The sequence below is a fragment of the Chrysemys picta genome, chromosome 2 (assembly GCF_011386835.1).
Source record: "Chrysemys picta bellii isolate R12L10 chromosome 2, ASM1138683v2, whole genome shotgun sequence".
NCBI classification, from domain to species: domain Eukaryota; kingdom Metazoa; phylum Chordata; order Testudines; family Emydidae; genus Chrysemys; species Chrysemys picta.
The window spans coordinates 6307183-6320364 of NC_088792.1; the positions used below are offsets into that span (position 1 = coordinate 6307183).

Below are 13182 nucleotides of genomic sequence, written 5' to 3' on the forward strand. Positions count from 1 at the left end.
CACAGCTAGGTGGTTTCAGGTCAGTTAAACTTTCTTAAAATATATCTGAGGCGTCCCTACTGGCCCTTTACCGACTTAGGAGTTGGCTGTTTCCCCTGAGCAGAGTAGACAGGAGTTGTGGGGGGCACTGAAGTGAGGACAGGATCGTGTCTGCATAGACTAATTTAGGCAGGTATTCCAGGCAAAAGAGGCAGTTTGGAAGAAGTTGCAAGGGTGCTTATGGGGGAAGCAGACAAAATGGTCTGTGAAGGAGGCAGGGGGAGACTTCATTAGAGACAAAAGTGGATAAGTAGGGAGAGGCTAAGTTGTGATGGCCTTAAAGGTAAATTCTATGCTTAAATACTTGGATACATTTTCCTGACTGCTTATTTGGTTTAGACAGCATCATTCCCCCCCCTAAATATATTTCATAGCCTTTCAGAATCCAAAGAGAAAATTCAAGTGTTTCTCTATAGAATGTGGTAGTTAGATTTTCTCCCACAAAACCTTTTGTAGTTGCACACTTGGTTGTCTGAAGAGCCAATGTTGTGCATTGGCAATTGCATTAGGCCGTGAAAGGGAGCCAGTAAGTCTGTTTTGTCTCAAGTGCATGCGACTATGGGAAGTTTTAGATGACTGTGTCCTGTATTTTGCTATGCAACAATCTTCTGGTGTCTTGGAGTTTTTAGTGGGTCTGTTACCCATCTCTTCTAAGATACTGTGTTCATAAGTCAGGCGCCTCTATTCCATCTCCCCTGACCCATTTATCCAATAAACCAGGCCCCTGGTACCTCAGAAAGCCCCAACTCCTGTATTCCACAACTGAGATCACCTAGACCCCATCCCATGATTCTCTTATGAAGTAGCTGGGTTTTTCCCTGGCTCTGTCCTGGGGTGGGCGCAATGAGGCAGAACTCAGCCCCCTGGGAAGTTGGTAGCAACAGTTTTCAGGCGGACGCTCTATCGCTCCAGCTGGCTCTTTTCCCTTTTACAGTCCTGACTGCACTTTCTGTTGGGCTTTTATGCTTCAGCGCAACTCTGAACTCAGCACCATTGTCTCTAGGATGGGGCAGCGGTGCTACCATCAGGGCATGGGAGCATAGTGAGGAGAAAAACAACAGCACTGAGCTAAAAGAGCGCCTGCTCTGAAAACACTGCAAACCAGGCTGGGCCAACCCAGCTCCTGGGTTTATGCCCCTTCCACCTTCAGCATTACCTTGCCAAACTATACAGATCTTCTTTACATTTTCCCTCCTAAGTCAGTCCTGTCTCCTCAATATTTTGCTGCTCCTCCCCAATTCACATCCATTCTCTGATATGAAGGAGCCCAGGACCAAATGCACTATTCCCAAAGATGTATAGAGACTCACCTCTGGGACAGCTGTGGGGGCTAAACTGTGATGCCTTTGCATACCAGGCCAGAATCAATCAAAATGATTTTTGATACTATATCACACTGCAACCTCACAACTGATTTGCTAGCCACTGTCACACCTCTGAAGCTCATCCTTATCAAAGCTTTGTACAAGTGAGAGGAGTAGATTGTGACTACTCTCAATAATCAATACATAAGATAACCATAGCTTTGAAAGACTGGTTATTTACCTTTCACGTGGACTTTCAGTACAGAGGTCGTCAGTTAAACATATTGCTTTAAATATGCTGCTCAGCTTTCACTACATTTTAAGCACTATTGTGCTTCATTTGTGAAGGACTGCTTCACATTAAAACTCTCCCTCCGTCTTCCTCATGCAAAAGCTCATATAATTGACAGGACAGCAATATTTCTAGCTGCTACAAGACCAAATGTGTCCTCTTGTTAAAAACTAGCAAAGAACTTCTGTTGGGTTCCTAGCATGCTTCACCACTTGGGCTGTCTGAACCCATCTCCCTGCCCCTCCATGTGTGCTGGGATCTGGAGTAGTGGGAGTGGTGAAGGTAATGCAAATTTAAATATCTGAAATCCAGGAAATGAATATCTCACTAGAATGTGTGGAGGAGGGGTGGACCTGGGGCATGGCTGAGGGAGCCTGGCTGAAGCAGCAGGAGTCCTAGGCTGGAGGTGGGCAGTGCGAGTGAGGGACCCAGCTGAGTGTGCAGCTCGGGCTACATAACCAAGATAGCTTGTGGCCCTCCAGTAAGCTGCTGCCTCTGATACATATATGCAGCAGCATAGGACAGGAGACAGCAAAGAACAACTTGTTACACATTAATGGCTTCTACAGAGCCAGCTAATGGCTCAGTGGGATGGGAAGGGATAGCTGGAAATGTTGGGAGGGCTACATGTTGTGGGGAATGATGGGGCAGGAGGTAGAGGAGAGAGAGGCACCATTCTTCTCTCACGCTTAAAGTTACAGTAACAATCGTGTAATAAAACTGTCAAGGTTTCGGGACATAGACCATGGATGAGATTTCTCTTACAGGCCCCGTCAGCAGCCGCACGCTGCAAACATTTCAAAGCACGGCCATTATCCCCATTCTACTACAACAAAAGGTAGAGGATGGGGGAGGGTCATTGTGGAATTGTGTGGTCTAGTGGCAAGACCTCTGGACTGAGACTATTCCTAGGTGTGCCACTGGCCTGCTGGGTGACCTGGGGCATGTCACTTTGCCTCTCTGCACTCCGTTTCCCATCTGTAAAATGGAGGTAACGATCTACATCTCTTTGAGATTTACTGGTAAAAAAGGCTGGTATAAAATCTAGGTCTTTTGATTATTACCTAGCCATAGTAGCATATCCGCTGCAAACCTTGGTGAGAACTATAACTGCTTACATGACCACTAACTCCCACCAAAAACATTTCTCTTTTTGGTCCACAAAGCCAGGAAATTAAATGGGGAAAAAACTTTTAATGCAAAGTTAAGATTGCCTGGTGATAGCTTATGCCTTTCCAGAACATTGAGTTCAGAAAAATCAGGAAATACAACGCTCACACAATTGTAACTGTCCTCTTTGAGCAACAACAACCCTAACACACACACACACACACACACACACACACACACACACACACACACACACACACACACACACACACACACACACACACACACACACACACACACACACACACACACACACACACACACACACACACACACACACACACACACACACCCACCCTACTCAGCCTTTTCACTGTACCGGACAGGCTGCCTGCTCTATGCTCAAACACCACCTATTCCCCCTGTCAGAATACCACACTTTGTGAAATTTCACAACCACTTCATACCCTTTTACAACTCTTGCACACAGAATGCCACCTAAGCCTATACTTTCTTCTACCTACCCATCATTAAATCCACAGACTGCTCTCATATTCTACCTCGCTACTGACAATACCCATGGCAAGACGTCCCCAGTGCCCTGCAACTGACACATTTACAATTCTGTATTGAAATGATGCAGACTGGAACCTCAAGGTATTTATGTATCTCTTTCCTTTGATACCACACATGGCGGGAAGGGGGGGCTCAGTACAGATCTCCACAGATCACAATCACAGCTCTTTCAAGCGGCTCCAAATTTTTCCTCCACCATTCAGTACAGCTACACCTAATACAGTGAATACAACTTGAGGGAATGCAGATAATTCCCAGTAGCTATCACCAGCTCCAATGGGGCAGAGTTATGGTTGCATGGGCATTTACCTTAACTCTGTATGTCTTGATTAGCAGAATTCAATGTTCTGGAAAGGCTCAAGCTATCACCAAGCAATCATAACGCTGTGCTAATGAAGTTTTTTTGCCATTTAATGTACTCTATGGCACGATCCTGTGACTGCTCTGAGGGAGAGGGAGCAGATGACCTAATAAGTCTCTTCATTTTGGGTTCATCTTTTCCTAAAAATACAAAGGATACTTAGTCCCCTCTTCATCCCTGCCCACAAGGTCAGTGAGGTACAAAATGAGGCCATCACAGTTTTTCATGTTTTTTTTTTTTTCCAAATCTGACCATGCACATTCTGCTGAAACTCCTTATATTCTTCATATCAGAGAACTTCCTCAGTAAAATGGAATGCGTTTATATGATAGACTCTACTTAGCAAGGAACTTGTATTCTTCTCTGAAGTGCCTTTCATGTTGCTTTGTAAATAACTGTGATAATGTTAGTTTAAAAAAATCCTAGTTGTCCCAGGTATAATGCACTTAAATCTGTTTGTTTCAATACAAAAATCTAAGCCATATTGACAGCTCTAACGGCCAATTCTGTGAGTTTGTCTCAACAATAGGTTTCATCCTTGGTATTTAACTTGGTTTGCTCGTAAGCAGATAATGATGCTTTTCCTCCTGGGGTCTTGCAGTAACACATTTGTGCTGGAATATTGTGGAGAAGTGCTGGATCACAAAGAGTTCAAAGCCCGAGTGAAAGAGTATGCCCGAAGCAAGAATATTCACTACTACTTCATGGCACTGAAAAATGATGAGGTGAGTGGCAGTGTATACGCATTTGTAGGAGGGGTGTGTGTGTGTGTGTGTGTACAGCTCTAGGTAAATACAATTTTACTTGAATGTGCCATGCAGAAATAGCAGTTTTTTTTCCTCAAAGTCCCAAATTTCCTGTTTTTCATTTAAGCCCTTTTACCTGACAGGAGCTATACCAAACAGTGTTACTGGCTACTTATAGCTAATTTAAGCTATTGATATATCAGTAGTTCTTCATTAGTTGTCTTTTGTAAATCGCTGCTCTTGGAGTTAAATCCCTAACTGCATGGATCTGGAATAGTTACAAGCCTAAGCAAGATTCATGGGCCCTAAGGCTCTGAGGGGACCATGTCTGTAAAAATACATTTAAATATTTTCCTTTTCCACATAAGCAATTTCTGTAGTTGGCCATGGGGTTGTTATGTGGTCATGAATTTGGGGGGAGAGGGTGCAGTAAAATAGTGTGCCCATTTGTGAGTGGGTGTGCAACGTGGTCCATGAGACCATCTTTGTATTAAAACATGATCTATGTGACAAAAACATTTCAGATCTCCTGGTGTGAACATTGTTGGGGTCTGCATGGGTGGGAAATAATTGTTAAGATTTAGAATATAATAACTACAGAACCAAGGAGAAATACAATGCATACTCTCTTAATACTATGGATAACAATGTAAAACAAATAATAGTGTCTTGTTTTCTGATGCACAATTTTTATTACGAAACCTTTTTTCTCCAAAGCTATTAAGGCTGATGCATGAAACAGGAAAAAATTATTAAAATTCTTATTGACGTTTTCACCTTCACCTTGCTACATACACATGCTGACTTTTGCTTCTACCATAGCACAGAGGAGAGGAAGAGAGTGCTTTTTGCTATAATTACTTTTCACTTTCAGATAATAGATGCAACCCAGAAAGGAAACTGCTCCCGTTTCATGAACCACAGCTGTGAACCAAACTGTGAGACACAAAAGGTGAGCTTCAAAGAAAACCTTCTGCTGCTTTGTTTTCAGTTTTGTTTCTGAGTTTTAACATAGTAGAAAATTCATTTGCCATTGACCTTTGCCTCTCTATCATTCAATCACTGCTATTCAAAAGTAAATATATACCTTGGAAACTGGCTAATGCAGACACTTCAATTTGGGATTTTAAGATCCTTCAGAGATGTTTTCTGCCTCTTGGAGGGTTAGCAATGTCACTTGCCAGAGTTCCTTAATTTAATACAGAAACTGGGGGTCAAGCCTGGATATTGTAATAATCAATATTGTCATCTATTTTTTCCTGCTGTAGTGGACTGTGAATGGACAGCTAAGGGTTGGCTTTTTCACCACCAAACTAGTTCCATCAGGCTCAGAGCTAACATTCGACTACCAGTTCCAGAGATATGGGTAGGTATTTTCTCTGTTTGTCTGCTTCAGTGTTACGAGTGGGTCTCCCCTGAGTGCACATACAATTAAAAAATTGTGCTGCAAAACTGACCAGTGAAAAGACATCCAAATGAATGTGAACAGTGGAAATCAAATTGGAGGTTAGGGATGAAAAAGATAATAGGATAATCTAGTCAATGTCCCATCTAATGTAGGTTTATTTCTGTAGATTTTATGGTATTTCTTTCAATCTGCCTTTAAATATCCCAAGTCTGGGGGCTTCCCCCATTTCCCTTTGGAGACTGTCCTACTGTCCATAATATGGGAGTTCTCCAGATAATGATTTTATATACTCTTTTCTAATTTCATCCCCTTGCTAACTGTCCTAGCTGCATCCCTGTTTTACATAATTCCTGTTTTCCACTCCTGCACCCTTAGTATTTTACAGCTTTGCAAATATTTGTAGACAAATACCATGTTCCTCCTCCCCTTACACTCTCTCTTTCCCCCCCCCCCACACACACCCCCCCGAGGCTTAGACAAGGTACAGCATATCTATTTAATTCTGTCTTTCCTTGTAGAGCGGTTACTTTATCGTAGGTACTTTTATCTGAAAGTCCTCTAACTTGGAAAGCTAGATGTACTATTCCAGTTCTCACCCTAGGTTTACAGCGAGATGCTTTTTTCTCCCTGCTTCATACTGTGATGTCTCTGCATTCTGCTGTGTCGTGTCAGACAGATGAATGAGGCACTCTCTAACTTAAACAGAATTGAATTGTAGAGAAATTTATACTCAATGAAAATTCCTACTAATACCGTTTTAAAACATCTTGCCATTTGTTTAATGAATAGTCCACTCCTACAGACACCATTCCATATCAGAAGGTACTGTATATTTAGAATTTGAGGGCTGGAAATAATTGTCTAAAAAAAAAAAAATCACCTGTTCCAAAATGTCAATTATTCTCACGTGGTCACCCATTCCAAGTAATAACCAAGCTCAAACCTTGCCAAACTTCTGAAACCAGACCATATGAGCCTGTCCACCTACGGGGAGAGTCAGTCTTCAAGCATTCCTACTGCTTTCTACTTTTGATCTAACATACTGCAACTCCCACGATGCATCTGTACATCTGAATTAGTATTTGTTTAATGTACCACTAACTTAATTTTATAAACTGGTGTCCCAAATGAAAATATAGGAGAGTTACTGTGGCAGGAAAATGTTAAGCATTTGTATGAAGTATGCAAACTATTATGAAGACACATGAACTTACTTTGACATGTAACAAATATCTCCTCAACCTTCTGCAGTCACTTGCAGCTGGGTGTATTGCATCGATGAGCGTGTAGAATATTGCACATAGGGAAGTGTTCCTGAAGTTAAGGAAACAAATTTACTGCTCATTCTAAACTCCATAACCTTATTTCATATGCAAATTATTTCTAACTATTCAAAAGTATTAGTTTTTATTCCGGACAAATAGTTACAGCCTGGGTTGAGTCCTCGCAATGGACAGTCACCATTCTGCTGTCCTATACCCAACCTGGATCTCACATGCCCACAAGCCCACTGGGTCTGGGTAGTATCCAGACACTATTTGTAGCTGTGGTCTCTGTCTCACTCCCAAGGTGCAGACTCCCTGTCTAGCACCCTTCTGTGGTACAGTGGATCCCGCAGTCCTGCTGCCCTAGGCCCCAAGACCACGGATGAACCCCTCAGATCTTCTCAGAGGTCTATGTATGCTATCGCCATAGGCCACCCTCATGGGTACTCTGATGTGTAGTTTAACTCTTCAGGGACATGTGGCAGATAAAGTAAGGAATACTGAGGCTTTGCAAAGGAACCTTTTAAACATATATATGCTTCACTTAGAGACAGCACAGGAGGTTTACAGATTTATGTACAAATGGCAATACACTTCCCCACTCCTCTGAGACTATGCTCACCCCTTCTGTGTGTCCTTAGGCCCAGTGTGTGTGAGGTGGGGCTCTTCCTCGTGCAGGCCTTCTGCTTCCTGGTGATGTTCCCCAGTGGGAGAGAGGATCTGGGGCAGACCTTGCCCTTAACTAAAGTTTGTCTCCTCTGTCAAGTGATTCACTGGCTGGCTTCAAAGCCCTAATCATGTGGCTAAATTCCCAGCCCGCCTGCCCCTCCTATTCTCCCCCCCACCCCCTCAACCAGCTTCCCTTAGGTCCTCCTTTTTAGAAAACCCATTGTTCTAATAGGGGAGTGTTATTCAAAGGTGGTAGCCCCTTGATGTGCCTCATATTCAGGCACCAGGCTCCATAACATGAGTGATGATGCAATTCAACATGACTGTTACAGTCTATGGTGAAGGACATAAACAAGTTTACACTCAAAATAGAAGCTGAAATACAACATGGCTTTCACAAAATCAGACTGGGGACCCAGACAGCCCCTCAAATTGTCACCGTTACATGCAATTTGAAGTTTTAAATTGGTCATTTTTGAGTTCTCTAAATACCAAGAGTCTGAACGTGTGAATTGCTGAAGAAAGCTTTTTTCTCCTGCCCCCTTTTGGTGAGCCCAAGCATGAGACTTTCCTCTTCAGAGTAACTTATTGAGAGAGTTATTTTGCAACGTGGGTTTTAGAATTGTTCTGCCATGACAACCTTAACTGTGTAGTGTCTCAGCCATAATGATAAAGCTGTTGTTTATATTGCGGCTTCCAGGCACTGCTTAGTCAGGGATCAGACTCCAGTTGTGCTAAGCAGTGTACAAAGGAGTAAAACAAAGACCGGCCCTGAGAAGCAGGTAGAAAAACAGAAGCACTATAGTTCGCTAAAAACAGCCAGGAAAATGAACGAACTCTTGCTTTCTGTCTGTTAGATTTTGACGCAGCCTGGAGTTGAGTTTCCATAAGTGTTTGCCCAATTTCTTGTTAAGGAGATATGGGAATATGCTAACCATAAAGAAATTGAAGAGGTTTGTTTGAGTTTGGGAGAGATTGTATCAGCCATAACTGAAAGGACCTGCCATGTACAGTGGTTTATAACCGTATAGACTGCTTTCTTGTGCAGGAGGGAAACGGTGTGTAACATTCTGTTTAGAAACCATTTGGTTTATATGTTCGATGTAGCAGCTCTTAATTTTTTAGAACAAAATGGAGAAAAAAATACAAAGAATCACATGACAAACAAAATTGTCTTAAGAATGTTTGTTCAAAATTTTCTAATAGCTCTTCAGTAGCCATTTGAAATAATAGCTTAATAGAAGGAAGAAAGGATAAGGAGTGATTATACAGCACTGTAATTGTTCTTCCATGACAGTAAAATTAAAATGCATTTAGTAGTTAGGAAAACAACCCTGCTGTGAATGCCGTCAATCTCTTACTAACCTCTGCAAACTAACGTCACGTGTCACTCATACCCCTTGAACAGCAAAGAGGCTCAGAAATGCTTCTGTGGCTCAACTAACTGCCGGGGTTACCTGGGAGGAGAGAACAGGGTCAGCATCAGAGCCGCAGGAGGAAAAATGAAAAAGGAACGCTCTCGTAAGAAAGACTCGGTGAGTGCGACTCTTCCTTGTTTGCTTTGTACAACCTGCTTTCCATAAAGGGTGACCCAAGGAGGTGATCTTCCTTATCGAAGTCTCAAAAGGCAGCCTTAAGAAGGAGACAGAGCTCTTCTGGGATCAGCGAAGTTTAGTGTGACCCAAAGGTTTAATCAGAATATTGCCAACCGCAAACCTATTTTACGCGCCTGTAAAAACCCAAGCAAACGCAGCACACTTAAGGCCACCTTAGGATAGAATGGTTTATTAATATGTAATGCATGCTCATGTGACTTCTTTGCAAGCTCCCTTGCTTCTAGGCCAAGGTGATTGCAAATTCAGATCTCTCACGACAGCTTCAGGGCTCACCCACTGCAGGAAACATCTGCACTGGTTTAAGTGCAATCCTTTGCTTGAGATGTTGAACGAGTGCAGCTGTTCCTTGCTTTCTTGCTGTCAGTGAGCCCTGAAGGTGTGGTGGTAGATTTGAACTTGCATTCACCTTGGCTTAGAGGCCAATGTGACTATGCATTAAATCTGCTTTGACATCCGTTTTAATTGTTGTATTTGCTGCCCCATGTGATACATTTCATGTATACAGAACTAGAGCCTACCTTTCATCAGGCCTTCCAGCATTTCCTCCAAATAACTTTGATCAAGGTATTTATGTGAATTCAATCCTTTGATTGGGTTGTAGTGGTGAACTTGCAATGACAATGACAAGCCCCACAGGAAACTCTCATGAGAAGCACAATTTAGAGAGAGAAAGAAAGAAAAAAGCTTTACCTCCAGATTTCAAGTTTCTTCTAAGAAACTGGAAGGATCCTTTTCACTGTCTGTAAAATGTAGCTGTTTTTTGGCTTATGGGAATGCTAATTACACTCTTGAAACTGCTTTTACATGTATGTACCCTTTTGGAGGGGGACTGCCTTCTGAAGCTAGCAGCTTCATTTTGATTGACCGTATCTCTGTTTGGGTGGTCAGGGAATTAGACTTCTTAAAATTGACCTCTTATATTTTTACATTTTCCCAGAAAAGTGTTTTTCTACTTGTCTTCCTAAAAACAGCTTATAAGTTACATTTGAATGATATGCTTCTCTCCAGCAAACTTCATTTTTAGGTATTCACAGGATGTTGCAATTCTCTGCATTAAATAAGGTATTGTTAAAAGTGAAAGTTCTTTGATCTTGAGAATAGATATCCAGGTCTTTGCATCCTTGGATCAGAGAATGCAATCACATTGATTTAAGACGAGACTACGCTCTTCCTATGTTTCAAATTTCCTTGAGGGCTTTCCATTAGGGACATAGCTGCCTTTAGTATAGAGCGAGCCACGGCTTCCATATTCTACCTGCTTAAGAAGACTGCCTGGTCAAATCCCACACTTCATTATCACTTATAAAGTAGAGTTAAAATATTAATTACTGCCACATTAGATAATGAATATTTGTCCCGGGTAATTTTTTTTTTTGTTCCTACAAACTTTAGAGTGAACATTTGCTCATTACTGCCCCAGTGTATATCTTGTTCATAAATTGAAGCAGCCCTAGCCATGTTTTAAATAGCATCTCCTGTTTTCATATATGAAAAGGTAAATTTGAAACCAGAATACCTTGCTAAATAATACAGCCAGAGTTTCCTTTTCAGAGCATTCTGCACGTGTTAAATGCACACAACTAAGGACATAGGCGGTGCATACGATTGGAATGTGTGGCACAAGCTAAAGCTTCAGGTCTAGATGGAAGATGCTATGTTGCACGCATTTTTGCTCCCGAGAACGCAATCAGATTTTCACCCCTCCCCCCGGCCCCGCCCATTTTACTGGTCTAAGCCGCTAACTTGAGAGAAAAGCACAGCGTGTGAAATATTTACATATTGTATTCAAAGTCTTTATTCAAGGAATGACTGAAAGAGTCAGAGGAGAACTATGGGGCAGCAAATAAAAAAAACTACAAATGAAATTAAGTATACCTAAAACTAGATTTTCTTCCCTTTCAGTATATGAGATTTGGTCATGGAGAGACTTCTTATGGAACCTCAAAGCCAGAGAATAAATTCCCTTAACAGCTGATTGAGTGGTACCTTGTGAGTCTGATGGGGTGTTTTGTGAGTTGTATAATCATTTTCCTTTGATGTGGTAGGTGGATGGGGAGTTGGAAGCACTGTTGGAGAATGGAGAGGGGCTTTCAGATAAGAACCAAGTTCTCAGTTTATCCCGGTTGATGGTTCGGATTGAGACTTTGGAGCAGAAACTCACCTGCCTCAAACTCATACAGGTGAGGAGATCCCAACCTGATTGAAGCAGGAGGGAAGTAAAATTATGCGAAGTGTTTTTATTCTAAATAATGTGTTTAAAGGCTAGTGAGGAAGAGGGAGAAAATGGAAAATAGGTTTTACGGTTTTGCCAGTACAGAATCTGGAGGGAAGAGCTACTCTATTTAGTGTGGCAAAGGGGTAAGTTTGCAGCCATACTTAAAGAATTTGTAGACCCTTTGTAGCTCCAACCCTTTATAGAATCATAGAATATCAGGGTTGGAAGAGACCTTAGGAGGTCATCTAGTCCAACCCCCTGCTCAAAGCAGGACCAATCCCCAGTTTCCGAAATAGCCCCCTCAAGGATTGAACTCACAACCTTGGGTTTAGCAGGCCAATGCTCAAACCAATGAGCTATCCCTCCCCCCCGTGGCTAACACTTTAGCCAGAGTGTTTTGCCTTTTGGAGGATTAGAAAGGTGACATGCACAGTCCTTTCTAGATGTTAACTTAAAAAGGTCATTTTGACAAAATCATCCAAAAGTAGTGATTAATTTTGCTGAGATGAGAATAATGGTTACCAATATACTAAGATGTCTGATAAAATAAAATTTAAAAGGAAATGACTGTAGAGGGGGTAACCTGGACATCTTAGAATGAATTTATTTATACTTCTCTTCTAACGCCATCCTGAATTTTTGTGTCTCTGACTTAGTGGAAAAGATTATTAGTTACTGCCAATTATCTGCTCACTCTAACCTCCTGTTAAGTTTTTATGCTGTAATACCAGCTGACTACCAGGGAGACTTATTTACTTTCTGCATGCACTATTGCACTAAAAACAGCTGTTCCTTTCACTTTAAAGTTACTGTATTCTTTTGGTGATGCTGTTCAATATTGGCACATGCCTAGGCTCGGCTCTCTACATTGTGTGCATTTTTAGTAGCGTTGCGTTTTGTCAGTAACATGTACATAGTTCAGTAGTTAACAATGTCAGGATGCGGAAATTAGGTTTTAGTCTCTGAGGAAGTTGCTGACTGTTTCCATGGATTCTCCATAACTGTCTCATCTAGAACACACACTCGCAAGCCTGCCTGAAGTCCTTCCTGGAATGTCATGGCTTGTCTCTCCTCTGGATCTGGATGGCTGAGCTGGGTGACGGACGGGGAAACACTGTGAACAACCTGAAGCTCCAGCTAGAGGTCAGTAATTGTCTCAGGATTTCCAGGTCACTCTATTTGTACATGAAGCTTTCAAAGCAGCTGTAGTAATTGCTGAGAAGAGTGAACATGTATGAATAAAAATATGATGCATTGATTCCAAGGCCAGAAGGTACCATTGTGGCCATCTAATCTGACCTCGTGCATAACACAGGCCAGAGAACTGCCCCCCCAAAATTCCTAGAGCAGATCTTTTAGAAAAACTTCAAATCTTGATTTAAAAATTGTCAGTGAAAGAGAATCCACCACGACCTTTGGTAAGTTGTTCCAATGGTTAATTACTCTCACTGGTAAAAATGTGTGTGGCTTATTTCTAGTCTGAATTTGTAATATCTTTCTCTGCTAGATTGAAGAGCCCTTTATTAAATATTTGTTCCCCTTGAAAATACTTATAGATGGTAATAAAGTCACCCCTTAACC

At 41.8% G+C, this 13182-nt stretch overlaps 1 protein-coding gene across 10 annotated transcripts in view; it reads left to right on the top strand.

The window, feature by feature from the left end:
• Positions 1–13182, top strand: part of SETD2 (SET domain containing 2, histone lysine methyltransferase) — a 143915-nt gene that overhangs the window by 43332 nt on the left and 87401 nt on the right. For all 10 annotated transcript variants that reach the window (XR_010598164.1, XR_010598166.1, XR_010598165.1 and 7 more), the window contains exons 6-11: positions 4284–4407; positions 5303–5380; positions 5697–5794; positions 9179–9305; positions 11432–11566; positions 12616–12744. Coding sequence is in view for 6 of the 10 variants with exons in the window: in XM_065582561.1 (XP_065438633.1) it covers positions 4284–4407; positions 5303–5380; positions 5697–5794; positions 9179–9305; positions 11432–11566; positions 12616–12744 (691 nt within the window). In the remaining 4 variants the exon portion in view is untranslated. The remainder of the gene's footprint in view (positions 1–4283; positions 4408–5302; positions 5381–5696; positions 5795–9178; positions 9306–11431; positions 11567–12615; positions 12745–13182) is intronic.